The 22,756-nt window shown below is 47.7% G+C and overlaps 1 protein-coding gene and 1 pseudogene across 2 annotated transcripts; both read left to right on the plus strand.

The window, feature by feature from the left end:
• The first annotated feature begins 971 nt into the window (after positions 1-971).
• LOC136484082 (probable LRR receptor-like serine/threonine-protein kinase At3g47570) lies at positions 972-22,508 on the plus strand (annotated as a pseudogene).
• LOC136484085 (uncharacterized) lies at positions 3,892-11,196 on the plus strand. Of its 2 annotated transcripts, XM_066481250.1 has the most exons (9): positions 3,892-4,353; positions 4,573-4,706; positions 8,841-9,241; positions 9,333-9,534; positions 9,626-9,823; positions 9,908-10,081; positions 10,156-10,518; positions 10,606-10,764; positions 10,990-11,196. In XM_066481250.1, exons 5-9 carry the CDS (start codon positions 9,707-9,709, stop codon positions 11,113-11,115), a joined length of 939 nt encoding a protein of 312 aa, XP_066337347.1. In that variant the 5' UTR covers positions 3,892-4,353; positions 4,573-4,706; positions 8,841-9,241; positions 9,333-9,534; positions 9,626-9,706; the 3' UTR covers positions 11,116-11,196. The 2 variants fall into 2 exon arrangements, with proteins under 2 accessions (XP_066337347.1, XP_066337346.1); XM_066481249.1 differs by lacking the exons at positions 3,892-4,353; positions 4,573-4,706 and adding an exon at positions 8,032-8,740.
• Positions 22,509-22,756: the final 248 nt, after the last annotated feature.

The following is a 22,756-nucleotide window of genomic DNA, read 5'->3' on the forward strand; positions in this document are numbered from 1 at the left end:
AACAAAGACAGACACCGAGGTTCAGGAAACAAAGAAGGACACAAAGAAAATTAAAAAAATTACACAAACTGCTCTAGCCATAGTTCGATAGCAGGGAAATACTTCTTCTTGGTCCTCCATAAGAGTAGGCCAAAGATGCTTCTAAAGATGTCATAACATCTTTGAACAGAAGCAGGAATACCTCTGAAGATGACATCATTTCTAACAGACCAAATGCTCCAGCTCATGATAATCACAATCTCCATGAAAAAACTGACATTAAGTTGTGCTCTGAAGCTTTCAAAAATCTGAAATGGAGAAAGGGAGGCATCAAACACTATCCCTAACTGGCTCCAGCAGGCTTTGGCCATCTCACAATCCAAAAAAATTTGCTGGACAGTTTCTTCAGTGTTCAGAGAGCATAACACACAATTATAAGAGGGAAAGTGCATGCTTTTCCTTCTCAGAATATTTCTAGTGCTGAGCCTGTCATGAGAGAGTAACCAAAAGAAGACCTTATGCTTATGCTGACATGAAGATTTCCAAATCCACTTGTAGATTGGATGAGACCAGCTTCTTCCCAGGAGCTGACCATAAGCTTTCTTACAAGTGAATAAATGGCTACCCCAAATGTAACTCCAAGAATCAGGATCTAAAGTAAACTGAGTGTTCTGCAAGATGCTTTCAAGCTGCTGAAATTGTGCAAAGGCTTCTGTTGACAAGGGCAGATTAAAAAGGCTAGAGATGTTACTAACATAGAGATGTCTTCTTTACTTTTCAAAGATGAAATATGTTTTAATCATTTCAGAAGAAAAAATGTTGTATTAATCCTTTAAAATTTGATACCAGGTTCTTGTTGATGATTTGGCCACCAGTCACCAGTGCAGATATCCATGCTTTATTTAACGGCTTCCACTCCACAGGATGGAAGGCACAGCAGGCAAGCACGGCAAAGTACAGACCACCACAATAAAACCATCACCTTGCTGAAGTGCAGCTGCAGACCACCACATGAATGAAGACCCATAAGATGATCTCCTGCCCATTACATGGCAGATGTCCATGCTCACTCTTATCACCAATACCCTCTTGGTTACATCCAACTCTCTATCTACTACTAGTAGCCACCGTGATTTCTTGGCGCTCTTATCCCTCAAATCCCACATAACGAGTGACCCAACAGGGGCGCTATCGTCGTGGGATGCAGCTAGCAACGACACCAACAATCCAGTTCCTGATTTCTGCAGATGGACTGGCGCTGCGGCGGCCGCCACCATCCTAGCCATGTCACTGCTATTGATCTGCATGACTATGTCCTAGAAGGCACCATCTCTCAAGAGATCGGCAACCTCACATACCTCCATTTCATTTATCTGTCGCCCAATAACCTGACAGGTATTATTCCGTCCAGCCTTGGCAATTGCAGAAAACTTCATACTATAAATTTGGGTGCTAACCACTTCTCTGGTTCTGTCCCTGCTCCTCTGGGTGGCTTATCAAAGCTCAAAACTTTCAATGTCAGCCACAACAGTCTGACTGGTGAAATTGCAACGACACTAATAAATGTCACAACGCTAATGGCCCTTAGTATTGGGAGGAACTCCTTTCAGGGCCAAATCCTTAGCTGGCTGCCTGGCTGAGCAACCTAACATCATTGACTCAGCTGTATCTTGCTAAGAACAACTTCAGTGGCAACATCCCCGCAGATTTATGTAAGTTAACCAACCTTGACATCTTTGATGTAATGAATAGCAAGCTTGACGGCCATGTTCCTCCATCACTCTTCAATATTTCTTCTATCAATGTAATTAAGCTTTGCTTCAACCAGCTTGCAGGATCACTGCCACATGATATTGGCTATAAGCTTCCCAAGCTAATTGTTTTGGGCACATTTGAGGCCAGTTACTTTGAGGGCCCAACACCAGCCTCCTTATCAAATGCATCTCAACTCCAATATCTGCTTCTTCGTGGAAACCAATATCATGGTTTGATCCCACGGGATATTGGTATTCATGGTAAACTGAAGATTTTCTCGGTAGGGCACAATGAACTACAAACCACAGAGCCTAGGGATTGAGATTTTCTCACATCCTTAGCCAACTGTAGCAACTTGCAAGACTAGACCTCGATCAAAACAACTTTGAAGGTGTTATGCCAATTAGGATCGCCAACCTATCTCGAGAGCTCAGTTGGCTTACAATTGGCAGAAATCACATAGCTGGGACCATATCTTTATGGTCGCTAGGGACGTTACAAAAACTTGTAAAGCTTACCCTTGACAACAACCTATTCACAGGCACCTTACCTCTAGATATTGGCCAGCTTTCACTACTGGAAAACTGGACTTTGCTGAGTGCTTTTTATCGGGGCACTCGGCAAAGCAATATTTTTCCGAGTGCCGCACTCGGCAAAGGTGCCAGGCACTCGGTAAAGCCTGGCTCTCGGCAAAACTGGGCTTTGCCGAGTGCTGCGGCACTCGGCAAAGATCCCACTCGGCAAAAGGTGGCCGGCCCGTGACAGCGGCCACCTACCGTCAGATTTTGCCGAGTGCCTAACGGCTAGCACTCGGCAATTTTTTTTTTTATTTTTAAAAACTTATTTTGCTGAGTGCCAGTCTCAGGCACTCGATATTTTTTTTAAAACATATTTTGCCTAGTGCCAGCCCATGGCCCTCGGCAAATTTTTTTTTATTTTAAAAAAAATATTTTGCAGAGTGCCAAAGATAGACACTCGGCAATTTTTTTTTTATTTTTTAAAACTTGCCGAGAGCCAGACCCAGGCACTCGGCAATTTTTTTTTATTTTTTAAAAACATATTTTGCCGAGTGTAAACCTTGGGCACTCGGCAATTTTTTTTTAATTTTTTAAAACTTATTTTGCCGAGTGCCAGCGCCAGACACTCGGCAATTTTTGTTTATTTTTGAAAATCATATTTTGCCGAGTGCCTCCTGGGCCGGCACTCGGCAAATTTTTTTTGTTTGATTTTGGGCCCAAATTTTTTTCTGGGGCCTTGTGACAGTATTTCAAACTCTATTTTAAAATTTGGGACAATTTTGACTTTTTTGATATATTTCATTAGTTTATTTCGTTTCATCGAATTTTTCGGGATATTTCAAATTTGAACTGCAGGTACGTGGAATAATGGACTTTGGTCATCCAAAAATTGATACTCATGATATTTAGGGTATGTTTAGGCCGTATCCAGGAACTCACATGAAATCTCGAGCATCTCGTTGATGTAACATGTCGAGGTACTTGCCGGAAATGTGCCAAAAACGACGCCTCGATAAGTTTCGTGATTTTTGGACTTCGTTTGCATTTTATATAATTTAAAATCACATTTCCAGCAAGTACCTCGACATGTTACGTCAACGAGATGCTCGAGATTTCATGTGAGTTTCTGGATACGGCCTAAACATACCCTAAATATCATGAGTATCAATTTTTGGATGACCAAAGTCCATTATTCCATGTACCTGCAGTTCAAATTTGAAATATCCCGACAAATTCGACGAAACGAAATAAACTAATGAAATATATCAAAAAAAGTCAAAATTGCCCCAAATTTTAAAATAGAGTTTGAAATACTGTCAAAAGGCCCTAGAAAAAAAATTGGGCCCAAAATAAAAAAAAATTGTCGAGTGCCATGGGGGTGCCGGCCCAGGAGGCACTCGGTAAAGTTGAAATAAAAAAAACTGGGCACTAAAATCCCACCGGCCCAACCCCCGCGCGGCCCAACCCTAACTCACGCCCCCAGCCACCCGTCCGCTCCCCCACGCCCACCCCCGCCGCTGCCGCGCCCTCGCCGGCGAATCGCCGGCGGCGGCGAGCCCCGCCCTCGCGCCCGCGTGCGCCCGCGCCCACCGCCGGCCGCGCCCGTGCCTGCGCCCTCGGCCGGCCTCGCCCGCGACCATGCCCTCCGCCAGCCTCGCTCGCGACCACGCCCGTCGCCGGCCGCATCGGCCGCGCCCCGCCCCGGTAGCTCTCCACGGCCCGGCCTCCCTCGCCTCGACCGCCCAGAGGTGGCTGGCTGGTGCCAGCCGGCCATATCCGGTAGCGGCGGCCATGTCTCGGCAGTCCCTTCCCTGGCCACACCGCCCATAGGAGCATGGGAGGTAGGAGGAGCAGGGGAGGAGGGAGAGAAGGGAAGGGGAGAAGAGGAGGAAGAGAAGAGGAGGAAGAAGGGAGAAGGGAGGAGGAAGAAGGAAGAAGGAAGAAGGGAGGGAGGAGAGGAGAAGGGAGGAGGAAGAAGGAGAAGGGAGGTGGAGAGGAGAAGGGAGGAGGAGCCCCGGCCGCTGTCCACGCCTCGTTAGCGGCGGTGCCATGACCTCGGCGCCCCGCTCCCGACTCCGCCCACCGTCGATGAGCACACTAGGTTCGCCCTTCCCTTTCTATTCAAATCGTGCAATGGATGTCGGCCATCGAGCCCTTGTTAGTAGTAATAGTTGTTGTATGTGGTTTTCGGCCATCGAGCCGTTGCTTGTGGATGTTGGCCTTCGTGCTGATCTTTTTTGCAGGTTTTTGAAACCTCCCCGTGCAGGGGAGGTTCTGCAGAAATTTTCAATTGTCACTAATGTATTGCCTTTTTATGCAGGAGGAGGCCCTGGCGGAGGGACCTCGGTGGCCCCGATTGTCTTCGTCATCGTTGTGGGTCTGCCTGCACCGCGTCGCGGCGCCACTGCACCGACTCGCCACAGCCCCACTAGCCTGACCTCACCGGCACCCTAGGTATAACCCCTCTATCTGTATCATGGTCTTAGGTCGCTGATCCCAGTTAGGCGTCTCCCGTCCGAAAGAGATACGGTTGGAGTTATGCAGGTCTTTGCATATCTACGAGCGTTTCTGTTTTGGATTGTCCATGTTTTTTGGACAGCCCGTGGATGCGTAGATGGGTTAGTTTCCATGGTCCGCTCCGGTCCAAGACGGTGTTTCGACATCACCCCTTGTTGTTCTCCAGATACACACTCTCCCTTGCAGGACGTGTATCGGGAGAACAGCGGGGAGGTGCTGCCGAAATTCCGTCTTGGATAGGAGCGGAGCATGGAAACTAACCTCATCTACGGATCCGTGGGTGGGATTAGGACCTATCCTCACCTATTAGAGAGTAGGGACACCGCGTAGATGCAATTGATGGTGACTCATATGTGCTGATACGTCTGTTAAAGGATGGAGGACCGTGAGTGGATGTACACGCTCTGGAGACACGAGCACGATTACGACTTGCTGTTTATAGTCAAGGTCGAAGAATTCTTACAGCATGCATTTGGCGAGAGTGCTGGAGGCCATTCTCTAGTGGTTTGTCCGTGCAGCGGTTGTGACAACAGAAGAAGGAAAGATAGGTTAACCATGGGTAAACATATTGTGAAGTTTGGATTTACTCCAGGCTACCACCGGTGGATCCACCATGGTGAAGCCGATCATATCAGGGAGGAGGTGGTGAGACCACGGCTTGAGGCTTTTGATGATGATGCCGGGGTAGCAGACATGCTGGATGACATGCACCAAGCTCAGTTCGCTGAAGGATGTGACAAGGAGGAGATGGAGGCTGCCGCAGATGCCTTCTACCTGATGTTGGACTCGGCACAGAGACCCCTTCACGATCATACTAATGTTTCTCAGCTGGATGCCATTGGTCACGTAATGGGGTTGAAGGCTGAGTTAAACCTAAGTCGAGAAGGCTTCGACAAGATGGTGGCCGCGTGGAGCGATATGCTACCGAAGACACACATTATGCCGAAGAACTTGTACGAGTCAGAGAAGCTCCTTCTTGCACTTAAGATGCCGTATGACAAGATACATGTGTGTCCGAAGGGGTGCGTCCTATTTAGGAAAGAACACGCGGATACAAAGTACTGCCCGAAGTGTAAATCCTCCAGGTACGTGGAGGTAGACTCAGGCGATGGCCAGAAGAGGCAGCTTAAGATCCCCATGAGAGTCCTACGACACCTTCCATTCCTGCCGAGGCTCCAACGGCTATTCATGACCGAGGAATCCGTGAAACAGATGACATGGCACAAAAATGGCACACGATACAATCCTGAGAAGATGGTACATCCATCCGATGCTGATGCATGGAAGTACTTCAATTCGTAGCATCCTCTCAAAGCAGAGGAGGCTCGTAATGTACGTGTCGCGCTGGCAACAGATGGGTTCAATCCATATGGCATGATGGTTGCACCATACACATGTTGGCCCGTGTTCGTCATCCCCCTGAATCTCCCCCCCCCGACGTCTCCTTTCAACGGCATACCATGTTCCTGTCGTTGATAATCCCTGGACACCCGAGGAGTAATATGGGTGTCTTCATAGAGCCTGTGATAGATGAGTTGATCGATGCTTGGGTCAAAGGGTGTGGACATACGACCGAGCTACGAAGACTAGCTTTAAAATGCACGCCTAGTACCACTACTCCCTGCACGACTTCCTGGCGTATGGGTTAATGTGCGCCTGGTGTGTTCAGGGGAAGTTCCCATGCCCAATATGCAAGGAAGCTATGAGGTTCATATGGTTGAAGAAGGGTGGCAAGTATTCGTCGTTCGACAAACATCATCAATTCCTCCCTCTTGACCATCCATTCAGAGAAGACGTCAAGAGCTTTATGAAAGGTGTCAAAGTGATGGACCCTAGACCACGCTTGAGGACTAGGGCGGAGGTTCGTGCTCAGATAGATGCTCTCGTGCCCAACGAAGATGGTGGTTTCATGGGATATGGTGAGCAACATATGTGGACTCATAAGTCCGGCTTGACGAGGCTCCCCTATTTCGATGACCTCCTACTGCCCCATAACATTGATGTCATGCACACTGAAAAGAATATCGCTGAGGTACTTTGGGCAACACTCATGGACACTGACAAGTCTAAGGACAACCCTAAGGCTAGAATGGACCTGACGACGTTGTGCGATAGGCCAAACCTAGAGATGTGGCCTCCTGCAACAGGAAAGCAGTGGAGAAGGCCTAGGCCCCCCTATGTCTTGAAAATCGATCAAGGGAAGTACTTCGATGGATCAAGAATTTAATGTACCCTAATGGGTATGCAGCGAATCTGAGCAGGGGAGTGAACTTAGAGACTCTACGAGTCAACGGGATGAAGAGTCATGACTACCACATATGGATTGAGCGGATACTTTCGTTGATGGTTCGAGGCTATGTCCCTGAGCATGTCTGGCTAGTGCTGGCAAAGTTGAGCTACTTCTTTGCCAGCTTTGTGCCAAGGAGCTATCTTCGACCATCATTACAGAATTGGAAACTATGGCACCTGAGTTGGTCTATGAGCTTGACAAGATCTTTCCACCTAGCTTCTTCTTGCCGATGCAGCATCTGATTGTGCACCTCCCGACCGAGGCACGGTTGGGGGGGCGTGCAGGCCCATTGGTGCTATCCAATCGAGTGATGTCTAAAGACTCTTCGTAAGAAATGTACAAATAAAGCCAGAATTGAGGCTTCCATTGCAGAGGCAAGCATTCGGGAGGAGGTTGCAAACTTCACGACATCCTACTACAAGCCAAACCTTCCTAGCAAGCATAATCCACCCCCTCGTTACAATGCTGGCAAAGTTGAATCGACCCTCAGCCTTTTCAAATGCCAACTAGGCTGCGCAAGTGGATCGACCCCCAAGAGATTGGATCCAGAAGAGTGGCGCAGAATCACGCTATATGTGTTCACCAACCTTATCGAGGTTGCGCCATTCATTAAGTAAGTTCTCAACAAACTTGTTTCAATACGACGTCACTATTCTGTATCGAACCCCATTGATTCTCTTTGGTACAGGGAATTTGTTTTCGACAAGAGTGGCATCAATCAAGGGATCCTACCCCGCACGAACATGATACCCTTCTTTCAGAGGGTGCGGGAGCTGGGAGGCCTGATTTCATTTCTTAGTTCAAACAAAAGGCCATACGTTCATCGATATTCCTTAGTAGCTCGTACGTTTCAATAGTATAACGATGTATCATGCTTGAGCTTGCAGGCGCAAACCAATGCGTCCATGAGTGACAAGTTGAGACAGGTTGCAAACGGCTTCAAGTTAAGGGCGAAGTCATATACCGGATATGACGTGAACGGATATCGCTTCCACACGTCAAGACACGAGCAGACTCGGCCCGATCGGAAAACCACCAACAGCCAAGTTTTTACGCCGGGCACTAATGGCGTCGAATACTACGGAATAATTGAGGAGATCTATGAACTTGAATATGAGGGCCGAGTACCTCTTACTCCTGTCATATTCAAGTGCCACTGGTTTGATCCTGGACGAACGAGACAGACCCCTCATCTTGGGCTAGTCGAGATTAGGCATGATTCCGTCTATAAAGGAAAAGATGTCTATATTGTGGCTCAATAGGCCATGTAGGTGTATCATACGCCATACGCGTGCCAAGACAAAGACCATCTTAAGGGTTGGTCTATTGTGCACCAGGTATCTTCGCACGGTAAACTACCTGTTCCAAACGATGAAGATTACACCTTCGACACAAACACATATGATGGAGAGTTCTATTAAGCAAATGGGCAACAAGGGAGCTTTGAGATAGTCTTACCCGGTGTGATGACCGCCATGGAAGTAGACAATGAAACGGTTGATGACGAGGACCCTGGAGATGTAGTGCTAAATCCGAAGGACATTCAAATACTTGAGCGATTCCATTTAGGCAAAGACAATGAAGAAGACACAGAACCTTCGGATAGTGTTGCCCATTTGGACAATTTTGACAGTGATGATGAGACCTATGACCCCAATCATGAAGATTATTCCTAAACCATGTAATACTATGTTTTTTATTAAATTTTGTTATGTTTATTCATTTTGAACTATTTGACATGTATGTACTAACGCTTGTTGTTAATTCTTTGTACATTACAGGTGACAGAACAAAGATGGTGGGCAACCGTTCACCGAGGCAGGTGCTCTTGGTGTACCAGAGGCTACGCCCTCCTGATGGAGGCGAGGGGACGTCTTCGCCCCCAGCGGCGAGAGCAGGCCCGGGTCGCCCCAGCACGGGGAGGGGAGGGGGAGGGGCCGGGGTTGCCCTAGGAGGGACCCGCCTCCTCCACCGGCTCTCGACCAGCCGAAGGACCTGTCTCCTACCCCGGAGGACCACGTGGCGGCCACGGGCACGACCACAAACACTGCGTCAGGGGATGACGGACTCAGCAGATCGAGGACAGTTCTGCTCAGTCGGCTCCCTACCTGCGAGGTCCCACAAGCCTTCCTCCGGTTCCGCTTCCTGACCGACGCCCACTGGTTCGTCCTATGGGAAGAAGGTAAGTAACTATAGATGTTATCACTAGTACTTCATATGATACGTTGAAAATCAAAAGAGAAACTGATAATTTTTCTTAATCACTTATGCAGGGGCTGGCTAGTTCTGTCGGGTGCTCTTGACCCCCCACGCACCCCCGCTACCTTCCTGGGATGTCTATGCAGGAAACACTTCCCCGGCCTTGTGGACTTGAAAGAGGGGAGGTGGGAGCCGGCCTGGTCGTGGGACAAGTACAAGCTCGGCTCGGATGATGAGCATGACAACAAGCAGGAGTGGGTTTTGGTGGACTTTTGGGTAAGTGTCTCACAACATAGCTCAATACATCTCCTCCATTGGTTAAGTCTTTTATTGAAATAATGAACAGATACATCGTGTTTGTATGTAGAGGTACTTCAAGGCCGAAGAAGGTTGAGAGACCCTGGCGGATCAGACGGCACACGGAGCCTGTAAGAAGTACGTCGGCGACATGATTCACGAGGCGCGACTCCAGGCCCACGTCGACTACTACAGGTCCATCAAGAAAGAGCCCCTCAACAAAACCAGCGCAAGAAAGGTGGCGCTGACTAAGGAGCAGTACCTTCAGGTAGGTGAATAATATTGATTCGTTTTGAGATTTAGTAGGTCCAGAATTGATCTTCTTATATGTCAAACACTTGATGATGTGTAGGTGCCGGCCTCGTGGTGCATGTCGCATAGATCGGCATGGTCGAGGATCATGGACAGGTACCTTGACCCGGCGTACATCGCAAAGCACGATCAAGGCAAGCGGAAGCGGGCACTGAGGACCAGTGCAACTCACCACCAAGGCAGCCACAACCTCCCCGCATTCAAGCGGGCACTTGTACGAGATGTCATTTATCTATTCTAACGCTCAATTTTGCCTAATTTCTAATCATCTTGCCGTCTTTCTCGTAGGAGGTGGCACACCCGGACGTGCCAGTGTCGGAGTTTGGGGCATGGGCTGTGTCCCACATGGGCCCGGTGAAATCCAGTGTCGTCTTCAACCCGGATGCCACTGCCCAGGCTTACTCTGACCACGTGGAGGCGGTTAGGGCGCTCCATGGCTCAGATCACAATCTGAGCACTGAGCCCCTTGAGACAGAGGTGATCGTGAGGCTAGGGCAAGGCAGGAAGCACGAGCGGTTGTGGATTGCAGACGGCGCCGACTCCTCGAGCTCTGCACCCTCTGTCTCCGACGTGAGGGCACGGAGCACGGCCAGAAGCCTTCCCATACGTGCACGGCCTACTCCAATACTGTCGCGGGTCGACGAACTTCAGGTAATTCTGGTTTCACTCGTCGTACATTGAACGTTACACACATTGATCAGATTTGCAATACTGAAACATGTGATTAAAACACTGTAGCCCAAGCTGGCAGAGACAAGGGAGACGCAAGTGCACCTGACCGCAGAGCTGGAGGCCACGAAGAAGCAGATGGCGGACATGTATCAGATCATGCAAACCATCGGGCAAGCATCGGGTGTCCAAGTGCAGTTGCCAGCTCCAGCTCGACACTTCACTCCTGTGAGTATAAAAGTTTAATGCATTCGTGCCATTGGGATTGTCGGTCTTCGTGCCGTTGTGATTTTCGGCCTTTAGGCCGTTGGGATTGTCGGCCTTCGTACCGTTGTGATTGTCGGCCTTCGTGCCGTTGTTTCTTGCAGGTTGGAAACCTCCCCGTGCAGGGGAGGTGCTGCCGAAATTTTCAATTTTGAGTCTAACACATGCAATCTCTTCTCTTTTGTGCAGCCTCTGTCGGCGGGTTCAAACAATCCCGCTACCGTGTCACCGGCGGCTACTCGCGTCCGGGGGGCCACACCTGCAGTCTCCGTCGCCGCAGTAGGGATGTTGAACTTTGTGATGTTGAACTTGTAATAATAAACTTGTGATGTTGAACTTTGGTGCATTTGTGATGGATTTTCGATGGATTTATTGATGCGTGTGCTTGTGATATATAATGCATGTTGGTGATATAGATGTGATGATTGATGTATATATATATATATATATATATATATATATATATATATATATATATATATATATATATATATATATTGTCTATTACAATGGAATGTAAAAAAAAATTTGCAATTCTCGGGGTCTTTGCCGAGTGCCATGGGCAAGGCACTCGGCAAAGATTTTTCAAAAAAAAAATTTAGAAATTCTTTGGAGAGTGTCAAAACAGGGGCATTCGGCAAAGAAATTATTTAAAAAAAAAACTTTGCCGCGTGCCTGGGCAGGGGCACCCGGCAAAGTAATTTTTAAAAAAAATAAAAAAAACTTTGCCGAGTGCCTGGGCAGGGGCACTCGGCAAAGTACTTTTTAAAAAAAATAAAAAAAACTTTGCCGAGTGCCTGGGCTGGGGCACTCGGCAAAGTACTTTTTAAAAAAAATAAAATTTTTTTTTGCCGAGTGCTGGGTTGGGCACTCGGCAAAATAACCGTTAACGGCCAGCGCCGCAACGGCCGAAAATATTTTGCCGAGTGCCGCCCCAAGCACTCGGCAAATTTTTTTTTAATTTTGCCGAGTGCCCGGATAAAAAACACTCGGCAAAGACCCTTTGCCGAGAAAATTTTTGCCGAGCGGACTTTGCCGAGTGCTACACTTGCCGAGTGTAAAAACACTCGGCAAAGCTGCGGCCTCCAGTAGTGTTTCTAGCCGCCAGCATCTTGATCTGTCTCATATTGGATTTGACCACTCATTAGGCAATCTCACAGTACTGAGTAATCTTTCTCTATCTAATAACTTTCTGAACAACAGCATTCCGGCAAGCCTTGGTAAATTAACAAATATTATATCCATAGATCTTTCTTGTAATTTGTTGAGGGGCCAAATCCCACACGAGATACTTAGTATTCCTTCCCTGACCATACTTCTTAACCTTTCCACAAATGCTCTAACTGGAGCAATTCCAACACAGATTGGGCACTTGAACAGCCTCATCGCAATGGACCTCAGTGAATAAGCTAGATGGTGAAATCCCAGAAGCTATTGCAGGCTGTGTCCAACTGCGCTTCCTATACTTACAAGGAAATCTACTGCAAGGACAAATCCCAGTTGGGCTGAATGCTCTGGGAGCACTTGAAAAAATGGATCTCTCCAGTAACAACCTAACAGGACCCATACCCAAGTTTCTAGAGAGCATCAGATCTCTGAACTATCTAAACCTGTCCTTCAATAACTTATCTGGTCCTGTGCCTGATACAGGTGTCTTTTGTAATGGAACTATATTGTCAGTCGCTGGTAACAGCATGCTATGTGGTGGTCCTCCATTCTTGCAACTCCCTTCATGCCCATCTATACCTTCTCACAAGGCTTCACTACATCGATTGCACATAGTTATCTTTGGAGCTATTGGAATATTCATCTTTTCTGTATGCTCTGCAACTGCTTATTGCTTTATTAAGAGAAGGACCACACCAACTTTTGTTGGTCCAGAGTACCTATTCTTTAATGAGGAACATGAGAGAATATCCTATGCCCAGTTACATGCAGCAACAGGATAATTCTCTCCAGCGAATTTGATTGGTTCTGGAAGCTTTGGCAATGTATACATAGGAAATTTAACAATTGATAATAACTTAGCTACCGTAGGTTCTTGATCTTTCTTTTTTTTGAAGAAACAGGAGGGACTCAGAGAGCCCCTACTGCAAATTTATTGAAAGTAACCAAGAAAGTTACAACCAGGAGTACAACAGGGAAAGCAAAACAAAGACAGACACCGAGGTTCAGGAAACAAAGAAGGACACAAAGAAAATTAAAAAAATTACACAAACTGCTCTAGCCATAGTTCGATAGCAGGGAAATACTTCTTCTTGGTCCTCCATAAGAGTAGGCCAAAGATGCTTCTAAAGATGTCATAACATCTTTGAACAGAAGCAGGAATACCTCTGAAGATGACATCATTTCTAACAGACCAAATGCTCCAGCTCATGATAATCACAATCTCCATGAAAAAACTGACATTAAGTTGTGCTCTGAAGCTTTCAAAAATCTGAAATGGAGAAAGGGAGGCATCAAACACTATCCCTAACTGGCTCCAGCAGGCTTTGGCCATCTCACAATCCAAAAAAATTTGCTGGACAGTTTCTTCAGTGTTCAGAGAGCATAACACACAATTATAAGAGGGAAAGTGCATGCTTTTCCTTCTCAGAATATTTCTAGTGCTGAGCCTGTCATGAGAGAGTAACCAAAAGAAGACCTTATGCTTATGCTGACATGAAGATTTCCAAATCCACTTGTAGATTGGATGAGACCAGCTTCTTCCCAGGAGCTGACCATAAGCTTTCTTACAAGTGAATAAATGGCTACCCCAAATGTAACTCCAAGAATCAGGATCTAAAGTAAACTGAGTGTTCTGCAAGATGCTTTCAAGCTGCTGAAATTGTGCAAAGGCTTCTGTTGACAAGGGCAGATTAAAAAGGCTAGAGATGTTACTAACAGAGGCTGCACATTTGAGGGATAAATGAGGCTTCTTGACAAAGGAAAACAGCTCAGGGAAAGACAATCTTAAGGGCTGACCCAACCAGCAATCCTCCCAAAGGAAACAAGAGGCACCATCAGCAACTGAAATTGTGGCCATCCCTTTAAACTTGTCAAGCAAATTGAGAACATCCTTCCACCAAAAGGATCCTTTCTTAACATGATTTGGAAGTTTGCCATTTCTATAATATTTCTCCCAGATGAGATGAACCCAGGGAATGTCAGCTCTGTTGAAGAACTTGTGAATTTTTTTCAAAAGAAGGGCCACATTTTGAGATTTAAGATCTAGCACTCCAAGTCCCCCTCCTCTTTAGGTCTTGTCAACATGGGCCAAGCAGCCTTGGCATTAATTCTACTGCTTTCATCATCCCCTCTCCAAAGGCAATGTTTTCTAAACTTGTCAATTTGTTCCCTAACAGTATAATGAAGGCGAAAGGTGCTCATAAAGAACATTGGAAGTGAGGTAAAGACTGAGTTGGTGATCTGAAGTTTCCCAGCTTGAGAAAGGAAGAGGGAAGTGTAGACCAGTCTTCTTTCACATCTGGTTACCAGGGGGCAGAAAGTCAACAACTCTGGTTTAGTGAGGCCTAAGGGAAGCCCCAAATAAGTGAAAGGAAGGCTACCAGTGCTGCATCCAAGCCTCCCTTCAGGCAGGTTAATAGGAACCATCATTAACTTTGAGAAGTTAATCCTTAAACTAGTGGAATCGGCAAAGGTGTTCAGCAGGGCTTTTAAAACAAATAGCTGTCTGGCATATCCTTCCAGAATAATTAGTGTATCATCAGCATATTGGAGGATAGGAAAATCATTGGTATACTGAAGAGGGATTGGAAGATTAAGCAATCCTTGATCCTTTGCCTTGTTAATGATTGATTGCAAGAGATCTACAGCTAAAACAAACAAGAGGGGGGATAGAGGGTCCCCCTGTTTAACACCCCTTCTGCAGTGAAAAACCTTGCCAGGAGTGCCATTTAGTAATACTGAAGAAGTACCAGAACTGAAAATCAACTTCATCCAAGCCAGCCACTTTTCTCCAAAACCTTTCTTTCTCATAATTTCTAACATGGCCCCATGCTCAATTCTATCGAAAGACTTTTCAAAATCTAATTTTAAGATGATTAGTTCCTTTCTAGAGGTATGACAGAGGTGCAGGTATTCAAAGGACCAGGCAAGGTAGTCTTGAATAGTCTTTGACCTGATGAAACCATACTGATTAACATGCACCAGCTTTGTGATCAGAGGTTGGAGTCTATTGGCCAACAACTTGGTGATGATTTTAACAGAGGAATTGAGTAAAGAGATGGGCCTGAACTCACTGATTCTGGTTGGCCCAACAACTTTGGGGATGAGGGTAATGAAGGAGCCAGTGATACTTTGAAGGCAGATATCCTCAGAGTGAAAAGCAGAGCAAATATTATAAAAATCTTGCCTGACTAAGAACTAGCATTTCTTCAGAAAGCCATTATTAAATCCATCTGGTCCAGGAGATTTGTCAGAGGGTGAGTGCTTGATAACATCATCAATTTCCTGACTGCTAAAGGGCTCTTGTAAAGAGCTGAGGTCAGGAGGCTGGCCAAAGAGGGACTCAAGGTCAAAAAGCATGCACTGAAAGTTTGAAGAACCCAATCTCTCTTTAAAATCAGACCAGATAATATCAGCCTTTGCATTATGATAAAAAACAGGGTCACCAGAAGGGCCAGAAAGGGAGGTGATCAAATTCCTTCTATGTTTAACAGTTGCAACAGCATGAAAGAACTTGGAGCTTTCATCACCCAGCTTCACCCATTTGACAGTACCTCTCTGTTTCTAGTAAAACATTTGTTGATGAAGGAGAGAAGAGAGTTTCAAGTTGAGAATGTCCCTGAAGTTCCATTCCTGCAGAGTTAGATCCCTCCATTCCTCAATAGCATCCAAAAAGAGAACCAGTTTAATGTTCTCAATGGTGATTTTAAGATTGGATATCTGAGACTGCCAAGTTTTGAGAGCATTTCTGAGGGCTTTAAACTTGGCAGTAAGAAGTTTGGCTGCATCCTGCTGGGGGAAGAAGCCATTCCAACAGCTGGCAACTAGAGGCACGAAACTGTCATAGGACATCCAATAGTTTTCAAATCCGAAGATCCTTCCTTTGGGAATAGAGGTTTTAATCTCAACCACACAAGGCCAATGGTCAGAGGTCTCCATGACTAAAGAGTGAGCAATTGTGTGAGGGTACCTGAGAGTCCAAGATTGGGAAGAGAAGAACCAATCTAGCCTTTCCAAGAGAGGAGGCTGCTGCTTGTTAGTCCAGGTAAATTTCCTCCCATGTAGGGGAATCTCAACAAGCCCTAAAGTACTAATGGCATTGTTAACACAGAAGCATATCATTTACATTCCCTCCTTCCCTGTTTCTGTCTTCAGGCTTTCTGTAGAGGCTGAAGTCCCCAACAATAAGCCAGTCAAAATCATCTGTCATTTGGATATTCTCAAACCAGTTCATAAATGCCTCCTTGCCTTCACTATCACAGGGTCCATAAACAGAGGTTAAAATCCAGGGATCATTGTTGTGAATGGAGGAGAACTCAACTGAGATTGCAAAGTCATTGTGAAAAATCTCACTACTAGAGAACACAGAGCTTTTCCAGACAACAAGGACACCACCAGAAGCACCAATGGAAGGAAGAAAACAAAAAGCATCAAAGGAGCTGGGGCAAAACTTTCTAATATAGGAAATATCAAAAGTATCCCTCTTAGTTTCCTGGATGCTAATGATATCATAGCTACTCTCAGTGATTTTATTTCTAATGGATTCCCACTTATTTTCAGCGTTGATACCCCTGATGTTCCAACAGAGTACCTTCCAAGAACGAACTGGAGGCCTACTGTCCATTAAGACATAAAAAAGTGCAGCCCTAGTACAAGTACATAGTTCGGGCAGGAAATAAAGATAGTCTTTACATGAGCCAACAGACCAACAATGCACCAACAAAAGGGGTAACTGATAGTTCAGGGAGTAGGAATCCTTAACAAATGAAATAAAAAGGAAACAAAAGCATAACAACCAAAAGGACTCAAAGACAGTCCTTTTCTCCCATGCCCCAAGAGGTGGGCAGTCTTCAATTACTTTAGGCATCTTCAACATTCTTCTTGCTTGGGTCATCAGCCTTCTTGGAGGGAGCAGGCTCTACAGGAGCTGCTTTACCCTTCTTTTTTCTTGCCAAGTGTACTGACAGCGCCCTGGGAGGCACCAAGGTCTTCATCCTTCTTGGGGGAGCAGGTCCCACAGGAGTTGCTTTATCCTTCTTCTTCTTGCTGAGTGCTGCATCAGTGACCTGAGAGGCATCAAGATCACAAAGAGTGGAGCTAATTTTTCTGATAGTCTTGGAGGAGAGGGCTGGGGGCTTAGCATTGCAGCCAAGGCAAGCCTTATCCTTGCAGATTGGATCCTTGAAGCCATTCTTATTGATCTTTATCCTGGGACTCCTCCTAACATCACTTTCCACCATAACAGTGCCCCTCTTCTTTTTGGTCTTTTCTGTCAGAATCTCATCATCAACTGGAGGAGCTTCTTTGGGATCCACTAACACATCTTCAGCTATGAACTCTGTCCCATTTTGGCCCGCCATCATATCTTCAGATGTAGCAACAGTGAGGGAAACACAGGAAGGAAAAGCTTTCACAGGGCAAGCAGCAGGCAAAGAGAATCCAATCTTCTGGCCATTGTCAATGCAGGACAGGAGAGCATTAGACTGCATGAACTCCTTGGCTCGGCTGAAGTGAGAAGGTGACAACAAGAGAGCAGTAAAGTAGCTGGCCCAATCACTTGGAATGAGGAACTGTGGGATTTTGGAGCTGGGGCTGGGAGCAAAGTATTTAGCCCAAGGCCCAGGAGGCCCATCATAGAAGCTTGTAGCACTGCTCTATCCAAGGAGGGATGAAAAGACATCATTGGGCTGGTCATTGATCATAACAAAACCCACTTGCAAATTCATCATCATCCATGATATCATGTTCTTGAATTTCCAGAGGTAAGAAATTTTCTGCAGGTGCATTAAAGACAGGAATGTCCGCCTCAACAGGTGGAGGATTGTTCAAGACATTGGCTAGCTCTTCTTGGATGGGATTCAAGGCTTCCTGATCAAGTTGCTCATCTTCCTCCTCTTCATTTACCTGATTAAGTAAGTCATTTAGCTCCAGAAACATCTCCTAAGGATGAGGTTCAGGAACAACAGGGTCAATAATCATTTCCTGCATATCAGGGACGACATTGAGATTGATATCAGGAGGATTCTCAGAACATTGTCAGGCCAACCTACCCAAACAGCATCTGCAGGTTGTTCATCCTGTCCTTCATTAGCTCCCCCAAGTCCAGCATGAAACAGATTGGGCCCTCCCTGTTGATTTGGCTGAGCAACAGGCCTAGGTAACCCCCGCCCCCCCCCCCCCCCCCCCCCAGCAATTGTCCCTGCAACACTTCACACTGCATTGTTCAGGATTCACCCTGGAACCCTTCACCTTCAGTGAGCACAAGAAACTGCAGGATGGACTCTAAATCAACAACACGAGCCCTAACCAAGATTCTTGACAGATGCCTACCATCATCTACCCAGGAAATGACTCTTCCAAAAGAACAGATTGTATTGACCATACTCATCCTCCCAGAAATATGGTGGATAACCCAACAAGAGCATCAAACACACTCTATTGAAATTGGTAGCACGCCAGTTTCTCCCTTTATTATGCTCAACAAAAATAATTGTGACATTGCCAAAGATATAAGCACCATGCTGGATCAACCAATCTCTATCAAATGCATTTCTAAATCTAACATAAGCTTGACCAAGATGCATCGGTTGCATATCCGTGAAGACAACATGCTGATCATTCACTAAGAAATCCGAAACAACATCCCGAATAGCCTAGAATGTTACCTGCTGCTCTGGCATAGGATGAATGGAGACGATGGCCAAATCTTGGTGCTTGGCTCGCGGACGCATCAAAACCACTCTCTCCATAGGTTTGCGCTCTTGAACATCACTGCGATGTAGGCCTTCGGGGATGAAAGGCGCAGGATCGGCGTGAAAGTACGCCATTGTCGATTCCTCTTTGTGGAGTTTGAGAAAATGGGACTTCTGCAGACTGGGGTTTTCAGGATGAGCAACAAAGTCTGCAGTAGACGGCGAAGAGCCCTGAAGGTCCCAATGTATAGTGGGGGAAGGCCAAGGGACACCTGAAAAATCCACGAAGTCCTGAAACCGCGGAGGTGTGGAAGGGCCTGCAATCATATGTGCAGGGTTGAACCAGCCCGAGTGATCAAATGATGGGCCAAAATCCTTTGCAAAATTATCCAGGAAACGCCCGTTCACACGATTCTGCAAACTTTTCCAATTCTCACGGCAAGAGGCTGCCACATGGCCCCACCCAAAACAAGTATTACATTTAATAGGAGTCTTGCATGCATACCTCGGGTGGGAAGAAGAGTGACAGCGCCGGCGTAACACGGGAGCCGAAGAGGGTGAACTAATAGCACCATGAGAGCTATCATTACGAGAACCCAGATTCAAATCCAAATTCAGAGAACCCCGCTCAATACTCTGCCGTTGTTATAGCTGGCCATGCAGCCCGAGGCACGACGGCACGGCACGAAGCCCGCTTTTTTAGCCCGACACGAGCACGTCACGGCCCGGCCCCAGGGAGCAGGCCATGCCTGGGCCGCTGCTCAGGCCCGTGGGCTGGCATGGCACGGCCAGGCCTGCGTCAGCAGGCCAGGCAGCGGCCCGGCCACCCCCCTCCCCCTCCCCTTCCCGCGGCCCAGCGCGGCCGGCCCAGCCCACCGTCCCCGCCTCCCCCCTCCTCAGTCCTCATATATAAGTGGAGCCGCACGTCGCGGGCCGGCTCTCCCCCGCGTAGCCCCACTTTCCCAACCCCGGCCCCGAACCCTCACTCCCTTCCCCTTCCCCTCCCCGTTGCCTCGCGCAGTCCTTCTCTCCCCCACGCCCGCACGGCCGCACCCCTCCTCTCCCCCACGCCGTCACGCGGCCGCACCCACACCCCTCCTCTCTATCACGCGCGGCGCACCACCCGACCACACCCGCACCCTGGAAGCGCCGCCGCCGGCGTGCCCCTACGGCCCTACCTCCTGTTGCCGCGCGCGGCCGTCGGCGTCGGGTGCGGCCAGATCCGCCACGGCCCTCTTCCACGTCTTCACCCCCACGCCTCTGGAAGCCGGCGACCCCATGGGGCAGATCTGCGGGAACAGATCCAGCGGCTCGCCGCCACGCTCCCCACGAACGCCTCCTCGTCCGGGAAGCTCTTCACAACGGCCACCATCGGCGAGGTCCCCGACACCGTCTACGGGCTCACGCTCTACCGCGGCGACGCCGACTCCTCCTCCTGCAGGGCCTGCGTCCCCACCGTCTTCTATGGCTCCTGCCTCGTCTGCTACTCCGACCAGAACTTCCTCTCCATACCCTTCTCTTCTCGCCGGATCCGACGTCGAGCGCCGCCACAGCCTCCCATCTCTCGCAGCCAGCGCCGCCCCTTCGCCACCCTGCGCCCGGCCTGGAGGCGACGACGACGCCTCCGTTCCCCTCTCGTTGGGCTGCTGGGCCGGCACGGCCTGCTAAGACGCTCAGGCTTTTCAGGCCGGCCTGGCCTGAAAAATGGCCCGACAGGCCGTGCCTGGGCTGTTGGCCAGGCCCGGCGCCTGGTTCGGCCTGGCCTGGGAGGCACGGCGTGCCGTGCCGGCACGACCACCTGCGGGCCGTGCTTGGCCCGGGCCCGTACCGGGCCGGGCCGGGCCAGCCCGTTGGCCAGCTATAGCCGTTGTAAAGCAAGAACTTGGGTGGGTCTGAGTAAAATGCTCAGGAGGAGCACGACGCATCACAGGCGGACTGAATCCCAACTCAAACGATCAAAGACTGAAACTCTCGGAAAAGAGAGGCGATCAAAGATTGACTTGCGATGAGCATTGGGAGCGGCAATCTGTCGAGCAGGTGGAGTGCGGATTGTAACTCTTTTCGCACCTGTAAGAAACGCAACAGGCCTCTTGGCAGGAAACTGCTTGGCTTTGGGAAGAATTGCTGCAGGCTTCTTGACAAACTCAGCATAAGAAGTTTTCCCCATTACCTCAACCCAAGGATAAACTGGCAGGTTGCTTGAGGAGGAGCGAGCAGAGGACAAACCGGCTTCATTGAAGAGATGGAAGGAAAGCTCAAGTTCAGCACAGATAAACTTTCTGATCTTGTAAACTTCAAAGCCAATGTCCTTGGAAGAAACTGAGAAGAGGAAGATCCGATCCTCAACCATACAGACATGAAAAAGCTCCGCAGGGCCGCCCAGAACGGCGCTGAGGGTGCGAGCAACAAAACCTTCCTCAAGACGGGAACTGCATCTACCAAAAGCCACAAGCAACGAGAAGATGCCAAGATGATTCTCATCAGGAGCCACAGCCAGCCCAAACTTGTCCAGAATGAACGCAGAAAACTTATCCCCCACAGCGGCGGAGGAAAAAGGAGGCAAACCAGCAGAGGAAGCCATGTCGGCAGGGGAGGGTGGAGGCACGAAGGGTAGGAGCTCACCGGAAGAGGGAAGGGAATGAAGGCAGGAGCTCACCGGAGAGGCAGAGGGAGGGAGGAGGGCCAGGGGCCGCTCAAGCCGCCGCCGGGGTTGCCCCGGCGGAGGTGGGGAGAGCCCTACGGGAACGCCTCATAGTCTTCTGATTAGGTTCTTGATCTTGGCCAACAAGGAGCCAGTAGAAGCTTTTTAGCTGAGTGCAATGCTCTAAGGAGGATCCGCCACCGGAAATTAGTGAAGGTGATCACTGTGTGCTGTGGCCTGGACCGTAATGGTGATGAATTCAAGGCACTTGTCCTAGAATATATTTGCAATGGGAGTTTAGATGAGTGGCTGCATCCAGACAAAATGACAAATAGCATGACCAGAAGAAGTCTAAGTTTGATGAAAAGACTCAACATTGCTCTTGATGTTGCAGAGGCATTGGAACATCTTCACGATCATATCCATCCACAGATAGTTCATTGTGACATTAAACCAAGCAACATACTTCTAGATGATGATTTGGTTGGACATGTTACAGACTTCGGTTTAGCTAAGATAATGTCCTCTGAAGCAGGCCAGAAAAACCATCCTGAAACTGAAGGCAGCTCATTTGCAGTCAAAGGCACAATTGGATATGTCCCCCCCAGGTCAGTAATTAAACTGTTGTTGACACATACGAATATGTTGCTGTTCTGAAGATTATTTATCTGACAAACTGATAATATTAATTTTTATGTGATATATTTATAATATAGCCATAAAAAATAAAAAAGAAATCCCTTTTCTGTATATGGCAGAGTATGGATCAGGATCTGAAGTCTCCGTGGATGGTGATACATATAGCTATGGGAATGCTGCTTTTGGAAATGTTTACTGGAAGAAGGCCAACTAACAGCTTCATCAATGGTGTAGCAAATCTTGTCAACTTTGTGAAGATGGCTTATCCTAATAATCTACTGGAGATACTTGATGTTACTGCAACATACAGTGGAGACGCAGACACCCAAGCTGTACTAGGTATTCTCATTTGTCCAATATTTAGAGTTGCTTTAGCATGTTGCAATGACTCGCCAGGACAAACAATGAAGATGCACAACGTAGTGGAGGAGTTAAATGCTATTAAAAAAGGCATGCGCTGTTGATTTGAGAGGCCCTGCTCATGAATTACGGGCAGACATATGAACTGGGTAGCAATCAGGTGGCTCATTTTTATGTTTTTTTGAATAATATTATTTTAACTAGCAATTGCAGAACTCTTGTATTTATAAAAAATATAACACGTGCATTCTATTGGCTCTTGAGAAGCCGACAGGACACCTATCACCTAACAAATGTTGACAGACCTACATAACAGCCAAAATCGTAAAGCAGGGTCCAATCGGCAAATAATAGCCGACTAGAGCCGATTCAGCCATCAACTACATACATTTCAGCTTCACAAACGCATGTATTTAGCTTTTTAGTTTGTGTAGAAAGGAACAGGGGAACACCTCAC

Source organism: Miscanthus floridulus, chromosome 9, assembly GCF_019320115.1.
Source record: "Miscanthus floridulus cultivar M001 chromosome 9, ASM1932011v1, whole genome shotgun sequence".
Taxonomy (NCBI): Eukaryota; Viridiplantae; Streptophyta; class Magnoliopsida; order Poales; family Poaceae; genus Miscanthus; species Miscanthus floridulus.